Below are 21271 nucleotides of genomic sequence, written 5' to 3' on the forward strand. Positions count from 1 at the left end.
CAGCCCCAGGCTTAGATAAATTAAATGACAATACAAACTTAGGTGTAATGCAAATATTTTCTCTTCTAAAGATGTTGACATGATTTTCTTGAGAGAGCATTTGAAAAATACTTTTAAACATGTGCACTGCTAAAAGAACAGGCTCTAACAAACAGCATTTCTATCATCTCACTTGTTCTTCTGGCCTCTGTGTTTACAAATCACATCAGTTACTCTACGTTTCAAAATTCAGTTCATGAACAAAATTAATGTCATTTATATGAAATGAATTTACTATTAATACTCCAGCCAGTTTATCTTGTGATGAATTTGTTAACTGGCCGTCATTAGGACGGCCTACCACAAAATGCCTTTGGTTATTTACAAAGTTTAAACAAACTTCATTGGCAAGCAAGTTAAGCAAAAGAGAACAATTGAATCAAATTTAACCAAGTATTCTAAGATGTTCCTAGAAATAATACCCACTGATAGAACATAACATACATGCTTTAGAGCAATAAAATAAATTGTATTGATCAAAGCTGGTTACAAAAACAAGCTTAACCAACCGTTGCAAAAGAGGTCAACATATCCATTAATAAATTTCCAAACTCTGCGATCAGAATTTCAGTACTAATTCAGAAATGCTATGTACAAACCAGAGAGTTAACCAAATGTGATTCAGTTAACAAATGGGTTCAATATGATTAAAATGAAGTTGGATGCCTTTTCTCTTTGCAATATTAGTAAACACACCAGTAAGAAACACAATCCATTCTTACAATTTAACAGAAAGTGGAGAGGTAAATACATATGAGAGGAGGCGGCATGTTTCAGACTGTAAAAAAATACAGGACATTATTCATATAGTTAGGAAAAAACAAGCCAGTTACCAAAATGTTTAATTGGTAAAAGTTTAATGTCAACTTACTTATAAAAATGAAAAAATATTTTAACATTCACCATACAATCAAGCAACCTGGCCCTAACGACTACTAGCTATAGGAAGGCATTTAACGAAATGATGGTTGTGTCAAATCAAAACAAAGGCTAACTTCAGGGATGTATGCTGCTTAACAGAGGAAGAAAAAAAAAAACCAAACACCCTCTCATTTGCAGGAAGCTAGATGCTTAGCCTAGTTTTTAAAGCTAATTACAAAATCCTCTTTCATACTGGTCCAGATGTCTTGGTAATTTCTTCTTCTAACAGAACTGTCAAAAGAAAACAAATATATTATGAGATCTTCATACAGCTTATTTCTAAATCTTTGCAAGAAGAAAAAGAAAATGACACCATACATACGATGTGGAAATTATTAGTTAAAGCATTTGCTTATACCATACTAGCATTCCTTCACTCAAGCATCTTTATACAGAGACTGAGGGTTTTTTTTCTAACCGTCACCTTATAGAAAGTTTTAGGGACAAATGAACTCTTCCTTCTATGTGCTACATCAAACACTTTCTAAGCTTCATAAATTATTTAGATATCCTGGAGTATAGATTTGACCTATATTCAGTCAGAAGATATGTAAAACTTAACTGCATTAAAAAAAAAAAAAAACACTGTTTTCTGCATCTTATTTATCTTACAGTACGCTTTGCAATGTGATTCTGCAGAGCTGCAGCATCCTTAACATTGAAAAATAACAGAATAAAGATATCGTGCCTTATATTGCATGTTACCACATGTGAGTTGAAAATTTTACAGCTCTTCATTAGATATTTCTCCACTTTACTGGACTATCACTGTTCCCCAGAAGCTTTCTAAATCCCCATATCCTGAACTTTAAAAAATTAAATCAAGTTATCACTATCTCACACTTCCTATACTGACACAGGAACCTGGCAGAAGTCATCTCTTTTTCATCTGCCCTTCTTTTCAGAGTAGAAAAAACAAAAGAAAAACAAGAAAAGGTCAAAGACAACCTACTTTATTCATAGGAGTAGAGATCAAAAAGGGTTAGAATGTGTTTCGGTGAACTGAACCAAGGCTGAGATGGACTTGTCACAGCTTTGTAAGACAAAGCAGAAAATCTGTACCTGAATGTCACAAGGTCTAAGTCAATGTGCTGACTTTTCTCAACCTGCTCCCCTCCTCACCCGTGTGTTCCCACAACTTCAACCAAGGGTATTTTTCTAACCTAAAGTTATTTGGCAATATCAACATAAAAAATTAATCAGTGGGTTAGGAAATAACCACAAGTCAAGAGAAACTCATTTGTTATTTATTGTAAAATAGAAAATTAAGCACAGAGCCTGACTGTCTACTAGCAAATATGCAAAAGAGTCTAATGATCTTACCTTCCATCTGTTTCCACATTCATTACATACAACAAATGTTGTCATAGGTTCATCAGCACTGCGGGTTTGAACCTTCAGCAAAGGCAAGAGCCAAAATGGAAAATTAGTATCTTCAACTTTTGCTAGTATACATTCAATGTTAATGTTAAACTTTGATTTTAAACCTTTAAGAAACACATCTGGATAAAAACACAAGTTAAATCTGGTTTTAACTGGTATGAAAAGTTATGTATAGACTACAGGCTTAAGTTTTGACAGATTTAAAAGTACTAAAGGTACCTATTTCAGCAATGAAGTACTGCGCACATACTTCTAGGAAAACAGTCTGCAGTAAAACTACACATTCAATACAGCTTTCCACATATTTACTGATGAAAAGGCTTAGGAGTCTCATGATTGAAAAACACCTTTCTACTTCAAGCATCTATTATACAATATTACATTATGAATTTTGTTGATTCTGTGATCAAAGATGCATGCCTTGCAGCACTGCTAAACAAATTAAGGCACTTTTTTTGTATATATTTCCTAATTAAATTAGAAAAGGTTCTAGGAATGATCATAAATCAGGGTCTAAAGTTAGTCAAATTATAGATTATATGTATTTTTCCTATTTACTCTCTTTGAAGAAAAATAGTTTAACCATATCAAACAGTAAATTAGTTCATCTATATTAACAGCATGTCACTAAGATGTAATCAGAAGAGTAAGCAAAAACTCAGCATTGCAAGAAACTGACATTTCAAGCTATTTAGATGCTCAGCTGGGATTTATGTGAAATTTTTGGTAAACTAATACAACAAACATTCTTCATGGAAGCACATCTAAGCACTTCCAACTGCCTCCACAAAATTTTGTATTTTGTTAACATTTTGTTACATGTTCATTTTATAATTAGAACTATTTTTCTCTCTGACAATCTTTATATAGAAGTTAAAATTTGATAAAGGAAAATGAACAATCTGAATAACCACGTACCTGAGTATATGTACAGTTCTTCTTTTTACACTTGCCACATGTAAACAGATCAGTTTGGGTACCTCCTGTTTTAGCCATCTGGTGCTCTCTGATAGCTTCTTTGGTCAGATTTTTGCGCATTTCTTTCAGCTCATCACTTGCCATTTCCTGTTATGGGCAAATAGCAGAAAGAATTTATAAGAGAGTTTGTTTTAAACAAACTGTTACCAGTGTGCGTACCACAGAATTCTGAAGGCACATACCATTTTGATTCAGAATCCACAAATAATCTCTTTATGAAAGGGGAAAGTAATTCTACAAATTTTAGATTTTTTAATTTTTTAAGACTTAAGCTGGGATGTTTCACAACACAGAAGCTAAAAAAAAATTAAATTTTAAAATTTTAATGCAGCTGGATAATCAGAAGAAGTTACAACTAGAAACATTTACTTGTAAATACAACTCTGAACTTCAGAAAAGTAACAGAGATACAAGGTACAGAAGGATAAAAAAGGTCCTCTTCCTAGGTTAGATACTTGCATAATTACCTCATTGACCTACAAAAGACAGTTATCATATAAAAAACTTACACTATTTTGTCTATTTGCATATCTGTACTAAGAAATAGAGTATAGCCATACAGGCCAGTATCTAGCCATGCAGATCATTACCAGAAGTCAGAATACTAGTATTTCTCATTTAACTTGGAAGTATGATTCCAAAGCTAAGATCCATAGACTGCATTAAGCCCGCACATTAAAATGGTCTGCTGAACTGCACAGTCCCTCATTGTTGTACACCACAAACCCTCTGTTAGATGTACATTAGGCACATCCTTTGTCACAATGACAAAACTTGCACCAAGCCTGACTGCCAGGCAGTGGCTCACCAAATAAACAAAAATCTAAGAATCACTGGTACAAAACACAGCACTACAGTGATGCAGGAGGAAGACAGGGCAGAACAGTTGTTCCTTACAGATAACCCAGCGATGCTTTTTCAGGGAGATACAGCATCTGATTTTAGACAAAATATTTTTCCATCTGAAAATCACACCCCAAATCCATTGTTTTGCTGTAAGCTCCACCAAGCCCAGACTGCCAGAGAGCAAGCTTCCTTTTCAGGGAGACTTCTGCAAAGCGCTATTCCAAATCAAGACTCAATTGGATTTCTAATAGTGATGTTGCAGCAGTGTCACTAAAGGACAATATAAACTGTAATATCTCTTATTAGCAATCCATCACCTCCTGAGAAATAAACTCAAAGAAGCTTTTCTTCCTCATTCAAGGAGCTGCATCTAAGTAGAAATATATATTAAATTTATCATTAGTATCTATTCCAACTTACACTCATTAAAAAGCCTGCAAGTTTAATGATGAAGCTGATACATGAAACAGCAAAGTTTCACAGTGTTCTTTTTAACTTCTATTACAACACTGACTTGTGGATATCTTTGCATCCTTGGCAAAACACGTATTTTCAACTACTCCATACAATCAATGGGGTAGTTCTATTCAAACAGAGATCTCCCTAATACTGTAGAAACAAGTCATCAATGTTAATTAATTGCATAATATTTTTTTTCCAATAAGCTTTAAGCTTTTGTTAGATAAGATTTAATTAAGTTTTATTTGCATAAGACCTCACACATACACACCTAGCTTCAAAACATTAGAGAAAGAACAGATTCACTGATTTTTTTTTTTTTTTAAAAAAAAGCTCTAATATGCAGGATCTTCAACAATGTATAGTAACCAAGCATGCAGAACAAAAAAGTTGTTCTATTTTTCTTCATTAAAATTTTATTCTTGTATTCCACATCCACATGGGATGTTATTTTTCATTAATACAGTTTCAGTTAGAACTCATCTTCATGAAATCATTTTTTTAGCCATTAAATTTATAATCTTAGTCCAAGACAGGAATTACAAACCCAAAGGATGGGCACTGGACAACATGAAATGTATGTTTTTATATGTGTACATACACAGAGTTTACAGAGTTAAAAAGAACTCAAAATATTCACTGAAGATACCATCCACATTTCTTTATATATAGATTCCTTTATCAGCCTCTGTCTGCCCTGCCCTCTCTACAAAGCTATAGAAAAAGCTGTTCTCTAGAACAAAGTCAATCAGGATTTTCATTACTTGATGATAAATTTAATTTCTTCTCAGTCTCCAAGACAGTCCTTTGTACCTGACTGTGTGTGCGTGTACATAACATGCACATGCGCATACGGGGTGGGGAAGAAGAATCTGATACATAACAGCAGAGATACAAAACTCAAATGAGGCATTAACAGTTAACAGTTCATTTTTCTCTCCCATAACATTTAATTTTGCAGTTCTTGATTCCTACATTTATTTTGATTTGTAAAGTCAGTGAGCATCTCAACAGGAATTTCTATTAAAGTGTTCAAAATATCCTTTCAACAACAGAAATTTAATTTAATTTAAAGGGCAATTCTCCTAACTTCTTTCCCCCATCATTTATGGCTTTTTCTATTTATTTACTGCAAAGAGTTCCCTTCAAAATCATTTGAAGTATTCTGTCAAATTTGAGATAAGCTTTAAACAAGCACTAAGGCCAACACAAGAGGGACTGATGTTTTAAACCACAGCGCTATACCTTGCACAGAAGCAAAACACCAGAGGTTAGGATTTGAAAAATACAAACAGTAGGGCAGACTAACACTGATGGTAACATTACGTATCCAAAGAGGTGAATGGCTTAACAGCTTGGAGTCACTAGCCAGATGTATTTCTATACATCTCCATGAACTTGAAAAGCTATCACTGACTCATAATGTGGCCTTCCAAAGGCTGCACAACATTCTGTGCAAATTCCCTGTAACGCATGAAACAGTTTACGTGACTTTTGACTTACAGAGAAATCAGACACTTAGAAACAGTTAACATACACAGCTTCCATTCCCTCTGCCTCAACACAGCCCAGTAGAATTCAGACTCTGCAAGCCACCAACAAGCCATATTTTTTTAAAAAGCGCAGACAGCTTATACAAATTATTTCTGTGGCTAATAAAGACCGGCCAGGACATAAGTTAAATAGGGAAATAGTTCAAGACCTATTCTCTACTTACCTCTGCTGTCATTTTGGCAAACTTGTCAGGAGGTATGTTCCCACATAGTACGTTTTTCCTTAAGTTAGGATTCTTTGTGTCCTTGAGATTAGCTATCCTACTTCGTACCCTATTTTTGTATTTCATATCAGTGTTTTTTAATTCTTGAAAAATAGGTGCTTTGAATTTAAGGAACAAAACGTTAACAAACAAACACTATCAAGCATTCAGTTTTGGGGCAATCTTTGTAAAGCAACGTGCTTTTCCACTGTTGATCAAGTCCTTTTTTCCCCAACGCCAGACAACAGTTACTTTCCTGTTCAACACATTAGACAATATTCCATATCCCTTGCCCCGGCCCAACCATAGTTTCACAGATGGTCAGTAAAACGTGAATTTTTGGGTGGTAGGATCTTAACAGAAATTCTGAAAGAACATCCATGAATTTAAGACCAGTTCCTTGACCTTATTCTGAGGATGAATTAATTTCTTAATTAAATATTCAAGTACTGGCAAGCTCATTTACAGAATTTTAAAACAAATTTTCCAAATTTTCAAACAAACAGGAAATTCCTTAACAGGAATGAGGGTTACCTGTAATTACAGAAGCACATTAGCAAGTTAGATCAGGAAGCTTAGACCTTTTCTGCGCATAAGAACCCCCCCCCCCCAAAACAACCCAAAACATGAAAACCCAGACACCTCTGCTCTGTAATTGTTCAAACATTGCTACCAGAACAACTCTTTTGAAAACTCCAAATTCACTTAGAAATAAATTTGTGGAAATTGAAATCAAGATGTTAGAATAAAATAGTACTAACAAGAACAGATTTAAAATTAAAGAACATATAAGAGCCTAACATTTTGTCTCAGAATACTTCACCAAGACATAATATTGCTGCTGCAAGGAAAAAATATGGAACTATAACATTACATATGTATTATACACACACATATATAAAAGTATGTATATACTAACAAGTTTTAAGGCAAATCAGGCTGTGGTATTTTTTAAACACTGAGTTTCTACATGGATGTATTGAACAGTTTGCTTGGTTTTGTTTTAAATGAAATAAAATAATATTCAATATAAGGATCAAGTCAACTCATTTTTAACATATCAATACTTTTAACAAATATTCTTATTTTAGAGTACATAGATGTACAACAAAGGATATCTTCTTCAATCTGAGAACCCAGCTCTTCCTCATCAGCACCAATAGCAATATAATCATCTGAGGAAAACAAAAATTAGAATATTAGCAATCTGACAGTCTTCTCAGTGTTTTATATCACCTTGAGAGTCCTTCCAGAACTCTGAAACAGAGCAAACTATGCAACCACAGTGAAATTTCCTTTTGTATAGGAAAATTTAGTTTACTATATACTTATCCTTTCAAAACTTTGTTAGCATATTACTTTGAAGAACAAAGACAAATGAAATTAAGAGTAACAGAAGTAAAAAAAAAAAAAAAAAAAAAAACCCTTCAGATTTTTCTCCAGAAAAAGAAAAAAAAAAGAATTCTAGCTGCAAACAAACAGTAATACAAGAATTTTGTCATACAGCAAGATTTCAAATATTCTATTCGGCATGGCAAGCACCTATCTTCACAGCATATCTGCATGTGTAGAATAGACTGCACTACAGAAAGAAAATGTTTTGGTATCTGGTTGTATCAATTCTTTCAGTCCACACAATACAAGCATGCGCAATTAGTAAGTGAGTGAGTGTGTGCACGCCGTGTGAGAGAGGGAGTGCATAAGCGAGAGAGAGTAACAACAGAAACAATATAACTAGATATTTAAAAAAAAAAAAAAAAGCTTTCAAGCAGAGAAGTGTCTTAAAACATATAAGTTAGAAGAAATAGACCTTGGCAATCTTGAAGACAATGACCTGAAATGTCTCAAAGATAACTGTTTACTGTTTCTGACCAAACCTGTTACCAAAAATACATCCGTCTTTCAACATAGCTTAGGACAAATTAGATAAAATATCTAAATATCAAAACTAGATAAAATATCTTCCTTCTCATTTTAGCATGGGAGAACTTCAGTCAGTAATCCAGACACCATTTCTCCCTGTCTCATGCAGAAGGCCATTAAAAAAACCAAAAACAAAAGCAAATAAACAAACAAAAAAACCCACTGTACTTTGAGTTTGGTATTTGACGCATGGATCATCAGGTAACACATGCAATAGGAGGTAACATTGCAAAAAGAATTCTTGAAAATCTAACTAAAATTACAGCTACATAGAAACATGAATACTAAGATGCTATATGCAATCGTTTGATCACAAATTATTTTAGAATCCTATGAACTATATATCCACAGGTCAATAAATTACAGTCTTCAGTCAGCTTTGATAACTGGCTGTATCTGAATCTTTAACTGAATTCAAAGTGTGAAAACAGATGTTTCACAAGTTCCCTTACACTGGGGCAGGTTACATTAAGCTAGTAATAGCAGAACAGGAGCTAAGTCATAAGTTCTAGTAGAAGAGAAAGACCTGCAAGAAGGAATTCAGGTCATTCTGAGAAGTCCAGTTTTCACTTTGCTCCCCATCTAGTATATCATTCCATTTGGCAGTTTAAAGATACCTAAGTGTACATGAGGGAGAAAAAAAAAACCTAGACAGTAAAGCAATTTACAGTTGCCCAAAAGGCATGAAGAATGAGCAATGTGAGATTCTTCACTACAAGTACCTCAATGAGGCTTCAAGATTAAATCAAAACTGAAAGGCAACTTTCAATAACCGGAATCTGAAGGCTCACAGGATCTCTTGTGTAAGGAAAGAAGGCATGTATACAGTGTTACTCTCACAGAAAACAAAAAAATAGCAGTTTCTACAGAGATTCAAATGAGGCATTATGGAGGCAATATCCTAAAAGATACCATGAAAAGCAAGTTTTGTTGTAGGCAGGATATCAGGCAAATGGAAGCCACAAAGCATCCTGTATCATCAGCCACAAAAAAAAAAAAAAGTCAACACATTCCCATTGTTGCCAAGGTTACTCAGTATTTGTAATTTGGACAAACCTACACAACTGGCCTACAGGTATATATACACAAATGGACATAAAAATTTTAGGAAAAACTTGTGGGGGCAGAGGGGAGAAGGGTGAAGTGGAGAAGAAGGGAAACAGTTAAATTTGAAAATATATTCTGCAAAGCTCACCTCCTGTTCTGAGAGCTGTGGAGAGCATTTCTCTACATTTCACTCGTACAGAATCCGAAGTGCTTGGAGCACGGGGAAAAGAAGGGATGAAAGAATTTGAGGGAGCATTACCCTCTTCCTTCCTGCTGCTGGAATTACTACTTGAACTGCTAAAAAAAGGCAAAAAAATGAATATGAAAGATTTATTTCCCCCATTAATAGCTTAGTTTCAGGGCAAAACACAGTTCTTGTGCTACATCCATTGGATGGTAATCAGTAAAAAGAACATAGATCATATTTTTAAAGTTATTTATAGCTCTACTACAATTTAACAAGTGTCTCTGGAATATTCACCAGGGTGAATTCTATATAGAGATTTTTTTTTAACCCCTTTATATGGGATATAAGTTTAAATTCTCAGTTCTCTCTGATGTGCATAAACATGCAACCATTTTTCTTCATGGAACTTAAAAACAGGGAAGAAATACTACTAACATCCAGTTTGTAACTGCTTACTATACTGAAGGGGTACCACGGTCACAAACAAAGAGTTAATGTAGTTTTTGCAAATAGTAAACCAAACTTTTCAACTCACACAGGGACAAGTGATTAAAGGTGAAATTTCAATTTGAGAACTGCTGTTGTAAACAGGTTCACTAAAAGTAGAATCACATTAAAAAAAACCTATGGCTTACTGATAGTATTTTGCAAGTGTTCTTCAGCTCCTAACATGTCATGAACATGGGTCCATTTTTCTGACAACATACCTTTACATTTACCAAAAGAGATGCATAATGAGGTGGTATTTATTTATGGCATTTTACAGTGTTTTAACAAAAAGCAAAGACAAAAGAAGTGTTCTAAACCTCTAACATACATAATTCTACCAGGAAATTGCAATTAGAAGTTGTTTTACAGTTCCAAGAGCTCTGTAGTAGTATTGAGAGAGAAAAGAAGTATTTGACAGATAAGATAGATAGAACACTCTTAACTAGTCCGGTCATATTTTGACCTTTGACTTTCAGCTTTTATTTTTTAGTGTTAGCAACAGCATGATTTACTTCCCTGACAACACAGCATTTCTTATACAACAGCATGCATTTACAAAAGAATGCGGAAGCTCTCTCTAGTATGACAAATTTGGACAAAAATTTAAGTATATGTATACACTGGTTGATTTCTCAGATTAATATTAATTTATATCTAAGTGAGATTATTTGTATAGTCATCACAAATAATGTACCTTTCTTCTCTTGCTTCAGGACTGCTTTGTGAGGAAGAGGCAGGTTCCTTTTTCTTTTCTTCAGAATCTTTATCGGTTGAAGGTCCATCTGGAAATAAAAAACATCAAAAACTCCTTTTACACAGAAACAGTAACTGTTTTAAAGCACTAGTAGAATATCTTTGATGATTTTTTTCTGAGCCAGTTAAAAATGGTATCAGCTTCCACTCTGTTTTGACTTCCTTTGGGGGTATAGACTCTCCCTTCCCATCCCAACTCAGCAAAATGAAATGTATGCCCACACTCCAGATGCTTCAGGTCAAGTTCGGCACCTGCTTAAACTGCCAGAGAAGACATGATGAAAACACAGACTTCTACACTTTCCCTTTGCCAGCTCTGCTGCAGAGAGGATAGCTTCTTAAACTAGTGTATCAAGTCTCCAAATTTTATCTTCCATGCAATAAATATAAGTTCCCACTAAATGCATATCATTCTCTTTAATTATATTCACAGTATTTCTACTTAAACACTCAAAAAAAAATAATCAAGTTCATATACTTTTGAAGAGTTCTCCAGACACGCACTGAGTAACTTCTTTGATTGCTTTGAAGTCAGTTGCCTTAATGTGTAAAAATACTTTAATTTGTCTTCCCCACATAGAGTATGTTTAATGATGATTTTACAACATCAGAAAGAATAAAGAAGTCAGTCATTAAGAAGGGCATTCACAACATTTAAGTTCAGTCTAGTGAGAAAAACAGAGGTGCCCTCCTATTGTAAAGAGGAATTCAGAGGGGCTAAACCAAGCTCCTGCTTTGACTTGCTTTCTAGAAAGGATGACTCCCTCCACTGCCTATGGAGAAAGCCTAGCAAGACTGGCCTCAGTCATCTGAAGTTAGATTTTGTGAACTCCTCTTTCTCTAATCCCTCATAAATCTGCCATTACACTGTCTTCTCTTCCAATCCTGTTGACTGTATTATCAGCATAAACATCTGTTACAAACTTTAAAGAGTACTAAAACCAGATCAAGCAAAACAGGAAAATCTGATTAGGCTCAAGTCTTTGAAATGAAGATGTCCTAACTTAGGTAAACCTTGTTTAAGCATCTAAAAATATCCTGATTTTCAGAAGGACCCTGCCCCCCACCCTCTCAAAGTCAGGTCTCTTATTCAAGCACCTAGCTTAAAATTTTTGTTCTAGACAATATAAAATTATTGTATTGGCTTATTTTTAATATGCACAACTTGCATTCAAATCTACACAGAAATGATATAATAAACTGAAAAGGATCAAAAGTTAGGAGTTTAACAAATCTCAAATCTCTGTTAAAAAAATCATCATTGTGAATGGAGACCATAGAGCTGTACTGGATCAGACCAAGAACCCATCTAGTATTCTGTCTGCAGATGTTTTTCTCAAAAATAGATGCCTTAGAAACAGTATAGGAATCAGGGCAGCACACAAGAATACTTGTCCAGAATATTCCTCCAGCCTTCAAAAACTTATAGTTTAGGAATTTCCTACCCCACTGTTTGTAACCTTGTATTTAATCCTTGATAGATTCCTCCATTAAAAAAACAAAACTAAACAAAAAAACAAAACTAAACACAGCAGATGATGCATTTGGATTGATACTCTTTAATAAGATACAGATGATATTTATAAATCCTAATAAAGATATCAATACAATCAACTATCATTACTAAAAAAACAATTTCATTAAGAAAACAATGCTATAAACTGAATGGTCAAGGAAGTTCTCTGCTACAAGACCTAAAGTATATATTACTCAGAAAGAAAATGAATCCCAGTTTTAACATGCATATTCACAAGAATACTCTCTATGGCAATGCACACACAAAATAGATAATTTAAGAAATACTATATATATATATATATGTAATCCTATTTACCCTCATCATTTTCAAGTACTTGATTATTTTTGTCCGAAATTCTGAGACAAACCGATGGACCAGTAGGTATCTTGGAGTATAGCTCAGGTTCTAGAAAATGGCATAGCTATATTAGAACAGACCTCTGCTTCAGCTCACGTGCCTCCATATTTTTTCTTTCACAGTTACAGTTTACCAAACGCTTCCATTGAGCCCACCGCCGTTTCCTCAGAGAAGGCAGGCAGCTGGGAACAGTTCAGCAAAAGCTGATACTGAGACTGCTCTTCTACTTAGGGAGGGCAGGGGTACATGAGGCAGGCGTAAGCAGCAGGAGGCAAAAGCACAGCTCTTTCTACATGTGTGGCCCAGTCTATGCAAGTATCCCTCAAATCAAGGTCAAGCAGCTGCCACAATGGGACCATCTTGAGCAAATGTCTTCAAAACTGCAATTTCATTAATCACTTGAGAAGAATTACAAATATTTTTGTTTAATCCAGTTTCAGAAATCTGAGCATACATTTATAACGTTAGTATCTGATTGCTGGAAATATTTTTCTAAGTGTTTAAGTCAGTATTTTCCAATTTATGCCCCATAAAGGTAAATGAGGACAAGCAATTCAGTGTCAAGCAGTATTTTTTCTTAAACTCACACATCAGTAAGGATTTCTTATTCTATTAAATATTGTATCAAAGCAAGAACAGTAGGCAATTAACAATCTGCTAGATCCCATTAGATCAATAGAGGGTCAACCACCCTCTGGAGAAAGGATTAAAAAATATATATATATTCCTTGGAAATTAGACTCCACGAATTAACTTTTTTTACATTTAAAGGGCAAGTTTAAGTCACTGGCAAATGACAGCTGATGGGAACTAAAGACAACCACAGAAATTCTAACAAATTAAGATGAAAAATAGCCTTTCGGTGAAAGGTATTCAAAAGTTCACAAGCTCAAAAGTGATTCACATCGGAAAATCTAGAGAAGCATATAAATATTTAGATAATTATAGTAAGATCCTTTAAATAGGCATGATTACTTCTTAAAGTTTATACAACTACTAAAACTTAAAACTTTCCATTTTTTTCAAACAAATTGAAATTGTAGTCAATTTTAGGAATGAAAAATGTAACTTGACAGCTTTAATTATCAGTGTCAGATGGCCATAAAAATTTCTCAAAACAAAGATTTTTTTTTTTTAAAGCTAAGTTATATTAATGCCTCTTCTTCAAAATATAAAGAACAAGCTAGTAACATGAATTGTTGACTATCAGCCATTGGAACAAGACTATCAAAATTCTCACTACTGCATCACAGTTCACATTTGTGACTTGTAATTAATTGGAAAGATCTTTCAAGCTTTTCCAATGAAATAATGTCCAGAAATAATGTCAAACATGACCTGACAGTGTTCTTTGTCATCCAAACAAACTTTTTAATGTAATAACGTATGGCCAGAGACAACATCATTAATGTGAATGTTAGAAGCCATTAGTAGCTTAACTGTAGATTTTTCTAGTTAGAATCATATATCTAGTGAACTCAAGACATTTGCTAGTAAAAGGAAAAAAATTAGAATAAACTAATTCAAATTTATTAATTTATAAATTTAACCTTAAATTTAAGAAATTAAAAAAATACTAAGAATTTTTCTGAAAGGTTGGTGGAAGGTTGATATTCCCTGGAAGTATATGTGAATTTCATTTGGTAGGTTGTCATATGTTATTAAATCAGATATCACTCCAAAACTTGGAAAGTTTCCTGAGTATTCAGTTTAAATAAGTTAAGAGAAAGAAGTCCAAGACCAGGTAACAGATGGCATAGTCAATGATTTAACAGTGATTCTCAACTTTAATAATGCTTTAGATCCCATTTTCCAGACTGTGAGCAACAACAACCTTGAGATGCATAAGCAGGTACGTTTGTCACCAATTCTTCTGCAAGATATAGTAAGACATGAAGGTAAAATCAGAAAAGCTTCTTTCTAGTAGTAGCATAGGCAGGAGAAATATCTGAATTCTGTAAAAAAAACAAGAAAATGAGGCACTGTTTGCCCTTTAAAAAAAAATTTTTGTAAGTGACAAAAGAGCATGACACATGAACTTGCCACACGTTTTGTCTCCTGTATAATAGGATGTAGTTATGTATTACTACCCCTCCACTGATGATCCTGTCAAATTACAGCTCTACTAATTGTACTCTGAATAATTCCAAATATAAACCTGACAGAAAATTTCCAAAGATCATACTTAATATGCAAATTAAGAGATGTTCTAAAACTATTTTTGCACAGAATGAAGTTCTTGATTCTACCTGATATCTCATAGAGACTCATACAATTACTATCAATAGTAAACAATATTCTTAAATACTATTAGACTGTAATTCAGGAACTTGTTTCCCCAATTACTTCTCTCTCTCTCTTTTTTTTTTTTTTTTAAAGCAAAGCCAGAAGGTTATTTCATACCCTTGAACAATTTGACTGAATGACAGCAGTAACATACCTGTAAGATAGTCCTAGACTGTACCAGTTTGCTACAGTAGAATCAAAACCAGGTTCAAAATAACAACAGATTGTATGCACAAATTCATTTGAGTAATGCGCTTCTGTGGAATCTGGCTCGCGTTATCTTCTCTTAAGAACTTCAAGCTCTGAAGCATTCTTTCTTAAAACAATAAAAACTCATGTCTGAGTAATTTGATATAGGCATTTCAAAATGCTTTCAGTTCCATTTTTAGTTTTTATTACTGGCAACACATGATCACACACGTACTTAACGTCAGTTTATTGTCCAGTCATATTGCATTTCCAGTCCAGTCCAGCACATAAACTGGAGTTAAGTTTACTTAGCTAAAGGTCTGGACATTCTTTTTCAGTGTATACTCTTAGAGTTCAATAAGCATTTACTTGCGATGAAGAATATTAAATTCCTTAAAGAAAATCTTTTAAGTTGAATACAAAGAAACACACCTTATAACCTAAATGAATATGCACATATTTATCATCTCCACAGCATATTCTATATACTCTCACTTATTTGGCAAAACAGTCGCTATCCGCAAATCCCATTTATGACTGAACAGTATTTTATTCTGAGAGCAGAATTTGCTTCCTTATCTAAATTGTGATCAACTAGGCCACATGGTTTAATGTTTTCATAACAACATCTGAAAACCTAATCTTGCACTGTAGCTCACTTGCTGCCTCACCAGTCAATACTTGCAAGCCACCTACTGGCCAGCTTCTGACCTCACTGAAAACCATTCGTAACCTGGTATGGTTTGAATCAAGCCATAAACATCTCTTATGCTCTGGTGATTCAGAACCTCACTTGATTTCTTCTCATGTTTCCCATGCATTTTTAAAACACAAGTTCCAGAAGCATTCAACTTAGACATTACATGCAGCCTGAACAGTCAAAGATTCTTTCCTAAATTTAAAATGTCATTTATAAAAATAACTCACAAAGACTTCAGATCTCTGAGTACAATGCTTGGAACGATTAACAGCTGTCCGCTTCGGGTGCCATCTTTGATCCATACCATTTTACATGCACTATAAACAGCATAATCGAAACTGATTTCTCAAGCAGCTCAACATATGGTATTTCGTATTCTTCTGAGAAAGTCAAAACTAATGATAAAACAGAATAAGAGTACTTTGTAAGATTCCCACCCATATTTCACACAGCCTAGATGCCCTATCTTCCAGAGAGTTATGAGATTTTAAGTTCTAATGAATTAATGAGTGTATAGCAGTGAAACAAGAGGTGAAACATTTGTTCTACTATGCTTTAGTATAAAGTGTACATTATAATCAAGAAGAATTTTCAAGTTCCAATTGTTTTCAAATATTTGCTATTTCTTCTGCAGTTCCTCATACGTTTGGCATCACTTGATGCAGGCAGTCTTAATGTAGAGTCTAACAATTGTCCTAAGACAATCTGAATGTAGCAAGCCATTAAAAGGGGAAGTTCCACCTTTCCCCATCTGAATGTTACTGCCACAACCCCTGTGATGGGCACAGTGATGGCAAAATGGGTTAGATCAAGGAAATGATACAGGTGAAAACCAGTCCAGAAGAAAACCACAAGTATTAGTTTTCATCTGGTCAGTTCTCTGCTCCAGCTTACGAAATAGCCACACGAAGACTAGTTTTAGCACAGGATAGAACAAGAATGTCAGGACCACCCCTTTTCAGCAGCAGCCTACACTTAGATTGACCTACTGTGATCATCAAACACCACAATCTTATTCTAGACTTTTACAGCAAGAACACCTTTTGGTCCTAACATACAGAGAATAATTCTCTGTACGGTTCAGTTAAACAGTTTGAACGGTTAAAGAAGAGTCAGCTATAGGTATTGATATATTAAGACAAGTTTGACTGACTTAAGATACTGGGTTAAAGAAAAACAGAAAACTATTTCTATTGTTTCAACAAATCAATAGCAACTCCTTTGCTCAATAGTTATAGAAGGGTTAGCTCAAACAAAAGCATTATCTAGAATTATTACCAAAAGCTCAGTATTCTGTGGAAAAAACAGAATATTTCCTCCATGTTATTGCCTAAATTAAATTGAGGTATCAAAAATTGGAACCTTAAAAAAAAAAAAAAAAAAAACTTTGATAGGGCTTTTTTTTTTTAATTCATTATACATTTACTACTTAAATGAAGTGTAAGAAAATATATGAATCTACTTAACTAGGTCACACAGCTGCTGCTTTTATAAGTATTTAGAGTACTTCAAGTGAATAACAAAGTCTATGCCTCCAGTTGTATATCTTATCAATTTTATCCACCAGACATATATTTGACTTCAACTTTTAAATTAAAATTTAAACATAAAAAGTATGTGATTTCTTACATTTACCAGTGACTTTTGAACAGATTGCTTTTAAAATACACCTTTAATTTATAACAAAAGTCAGTATCATGATTTTAAAAGTGTTTTACCAGCATATCTACTATTACCTAACTTTAATTACTAATACTAACCTAGTTAGTATTACCTAACTTTAAAAAGTTACGTGAAGAAATGTCTCTGGTATAAGGGTTGTTGCTTCTTATTAGAATACAAAAACTGTAGAAAAGTATACTATGGAAGCAGTCACAATTTGTCCATTTTTTGTCTAGATAAATACTACCAAATGGATAAAGTCATTTCTACACCATTTACAAAAGAGTAGCAAAGCATTTGATAAAATACTACATAACTGATAAACTGAGGCTGACTTCAAATGGTAGGAGATTTTAACACTTTCTGATACTTAGCATATTTTTCTAGACAGAATGTCAAATATTGAAATCTGTAGAAATTAATACAAACTGTTTTCTGTTCTAGAACTTTAAGCTTTCTAAATCTTAATTTATTTGAAATGTGATACAAAGAAGTAAGAGTACACACAATGACTGAACAAAAATATCTGAAAGACAGTTTTTAAGCTTTGAGTGTTTTCAAACGCATTAAAATCAAGTGCTCCAAAATACCCTTGAATAAAAACATGTTAACAGAAAGGATTCCTTAGCTGCAGTCATTGCTTATATGGGAAATTAAACAGATAATTTTAAATAGTGAGTTAATACTACGAAGATTTTAGAAAGTATAGATGTATAGATCTACTCAGAGAAATAGTCATTGTCTGTAAGTTGTAAGAGATTTTTAAAGTCAGTTTTGCGCTCTGCTTTTTCCTCTTCACAAATCATTTTATAACCAAACTTCAAAGCCTCCATGCTTCTATTTAAGGTTCCGCACAAACTCTTCAGAACGCATATTACATTTGACAAAGGAAATAAAGTCAAGAACAGGTTCGTTAGCTTTTAGCACTGCAGTACGGTCACACTAGCTCAACAGCAGGCAATGAGACTTCAGAAATGAGTCATGCCACAGAAGCTAGTTTCCTACTGCTTCTCAGTCCCAATTAAAGCACATTGACTTTGTCTCTGAATACACTTCACAGTAATGCACTGGTGGGAGCCAAAGAGGAAAAAGAAACACATCAGTGGAGAAAGTTTCAATACTAAAACAGGAGCACAGAAAAATCTTAAAGAAAGATAGTGGCACGGAATTAAGACTGCATATAGTCAAAACATGCAAGCGCAGTTTAAAAAAAAAAAAAAGTTTGTGCTGTCATACCTAATAACTTCTTCCAAGACTTGATAAGAGATTTTGCTAAAGATGTAACTTCTTCATCTGTGCTTTGCTTGCGTATTGCATTCACTGACATTCCAATTCTGGTAGACTGCAACAGAAATAAAAATATATATCATAAATGATGACATGTAGATAATTTAACAGATACACACACACAAAGTTGTAATTTGACAATAGCAGTTAAAAAAAAAGTATATTTTTTAAGAATATCAGGATGAAAGGCTGCAAGCCTTTACAGAAGTTATTTTATCAATTTGTATATTTTGCAAAGAAATACAGCAATACCAACACTTGTCCCCTTAACAGATTTTTTTTTTGGAGGGGCAAGGGAGCAGGGAGTTAGGGGGAGTCAATCAAAAGATTTTGCTCCTAAATCATTTCAAAAACACTCTACAGAACTACTTACCTAAATAGAAAATAATTATGACATTCAACACATCTAATAATCTAAAAAAATCTTATATAACATTTTAGTTACGGTTCTAACCAAAAATCTTAATCTCCTATGCAAAAATGATTGTATTCACGTTCTGGTTCAAGAAGCAGCTTTCTAACTGCTTCAGTCACTTCAGTGTTCTTAGAGCTCCCATTCCCTGGCTGTGAAAGAAGCTGTAATATCAGTTGGGAGTGACCATGTATTATATTCCTAATAATTTTGGCAATAGTTAAGAGTCTTTAATTCTTAAACACAGAGGTTTCTGCTTTTAAATATAAACAGTACGAACAGCCTACCCGTTTGAAGAGGCCATGTCAGTGACAGGCTTTAAAACTTTGGCACTACTGCCACCTACAGAGTGAAAAAGACATTAATTTACAATCCACTCCTTTTAAGGCTTAGAGGATGAGGACACACTTAGCAGCAAAAGTTTTACTTTAGTCAGAAGTCTGTTAATGTGTTCATATAACATGAGCATTTACACATTTACAACATTTATGCATTTTTAGTTTGGGTGAGGAAAAAAAAAGCATTTAACAACACAAACAAGTTCTTATTTGACATCTTACTTTGATGACTATTTTTTAGATCATTTTTAAGATGCTTAGTTTTGTTGCATTTACTATTTGCAGGAGTCAAAAAATATATTTTATTCTATTTACTTCTGCAGTGGTTTGTCATAAATTGTCTCTTCTTTAAAGGAAAACTCAGATCTTTGGGTTATACTAAAAATGGAAATTTGTTTCTGTAGATTACTCCTTGGAACCCACACATGGCACTTTTTTGGGCACCACAGACATGCTAAATGACCGGAGATGTATTAAAATATTTGGCAGTTGTTTTGGCAAAGGAGACCCATCAAATAACCTCGGGTCTGAGCATCAGTTCTTAACATGGATTATAGACTAAAGAAAATGGATGGCTACTCACCCGTAACTAAAGTTTTTCAGGATGGACTCTGCACATTCACATTAACAGAAAACACCAACTAGATGCAGCAGCTCTTGTACTCCCTTTCACTTTTCCCCTTCTGTGGCTGAGCACTGAAGACAGGCTACTGAAAGTGAGTATGGAGAGCCAGTGGTACAATTCCTTCTAGCATCTCCTCAGCCCCTGCACAGTAAGTAAGGTTCTAAGTAAAAGCCAATGGCAAGTATGGAGTGCGAATATGCAGACTCTCTCTCCAAGAACTCCACATACAGGCTAACATTTTGCATTTCTTCCTTTACAGTTGCCTGCATATTCCTTTCATGATATGCTTGTGTGATGCAACAACTGGTTGCAAAAAGGCGTAAATCGTTAGTCAGTACCGCTCTCTTTTGACATGCCAAATACATGCTCTGGACATTACGTTCAGACAATGAAGCTTAACATACGTTTGGAACTTCATCAACTACTCTCCATATTTGAATAAATGTCTCTCTAAAAAAACAAAAACAAAACAAAACAAAAAAAACTTTCTCCTGATAATTAGTCATTACCTACTCTCATCAGAGAAAGGGGAAGACACCATCATACAAACTTAACTAAATAAGTACAACTCAAAACACCAATTAAACAAATTAATTTCTTCCTCTGATCACACAAGAGAAAAGGATTATGTTAACTGTCTAAGCTCTTGGTTTTCTTAAGGTAGTATGTAAACACAGCTCATTTGTTTGCTTTAATTTAAAGCACTTGACCTCATCTCACCTAAAAGACAGGAAGGAATGATTTACCCATGTGTTTGCCTGCAAATTGACCCAAGTAATCACAAAATATTGTTATACTCTCAAAATTATCATGCAGATCAGCTGTCAGCATTTGAAAAAACTGCTTAGTTTTGCATACTTGTATATGTACCCAGTAAAATCCGTCAGTTAAAAGAAAGACAGTTTGTCTCTCTGTTCATCTGGGCACTACCCAGCATTCACACTATGGAAACAATGCCTTTAGTACTGTGCAGCTGCTAAATTGATCTGCAGTTCTGACCACCAGACAATCACATGCTACGATGGCTACCAGGTCGCTGCATAGTTGAGCAAGGATCAGCTTGCTTACATATAACTTCAGTTAGATATGACAAAGTAGTATTATTGTCTGTAACC

The 21271-nt window shown here is 34.1% G+C and overlaps 1 protein-coding gene across 1 annotated transcript in view; it reads right to left on the reverse strand.

The window, feature by feature from the left end:
• Nucleotides 1-879: 879 nt before the first annotated feature.
• TCEA1 (transcription elongation factor A1) overlaps nucleotides 880-21271 on the reverse strand; it is a 49874-nt gene continuing 29482 nt past the window's right edge. Inside the window, exons 10-17 of the mRNA XM_067290456.1 lie at nucleotides 18731-18836; nucleotides 10723-10810; nucleotides 9501-9649; nucleotides 7501-7557; nucleotides 6344-6498; nucleotides 3262-3408; nucleotides 2284-2355; nucleotides 880-1191 (exon numbers count right to left, since the gene is read on the reverse strand). Coding sequence (XP_067146557.1) covers nucleotides 1183-1191; nucleotides 2284-2355; nucleotides 3262-3408; nucleotides 6344-6498; nucleotides 7501-7557; nucleotides 9501-9649; nucleotides 10723-10810; nucleotides 18731-18836 — 783 coding nt within the window. The 3' untranslated portion in view covers nucleotides 880-1182. The remainder of the gene's footprint in view (nucleotides 1192-2283; nucleotides 2356-3261; nucleotides 3409-6343; nucleotides 6499-7500; nucleotides 7558-9500; nucleotides 9650-10722; nucleotides 10811-18730; nucleotides 18837-21271) is intronic.

Source organism: Apteryx mantelli, chromosome 2, assembly GCF_036417845.1.
Source record: "Apteryx mantelli isolate bAptMan1 chromosome 2, bAptMan1.hap1, whole genome shotgun sequence".
In the NCBI taxonomy this organism is placed as follows: domain Eukaryota; kingdom Metazoa; phylum Chordata; class Aves; order Apterygiformes; family Apterygidae; genus Apteryx; species Apteryx mantelli.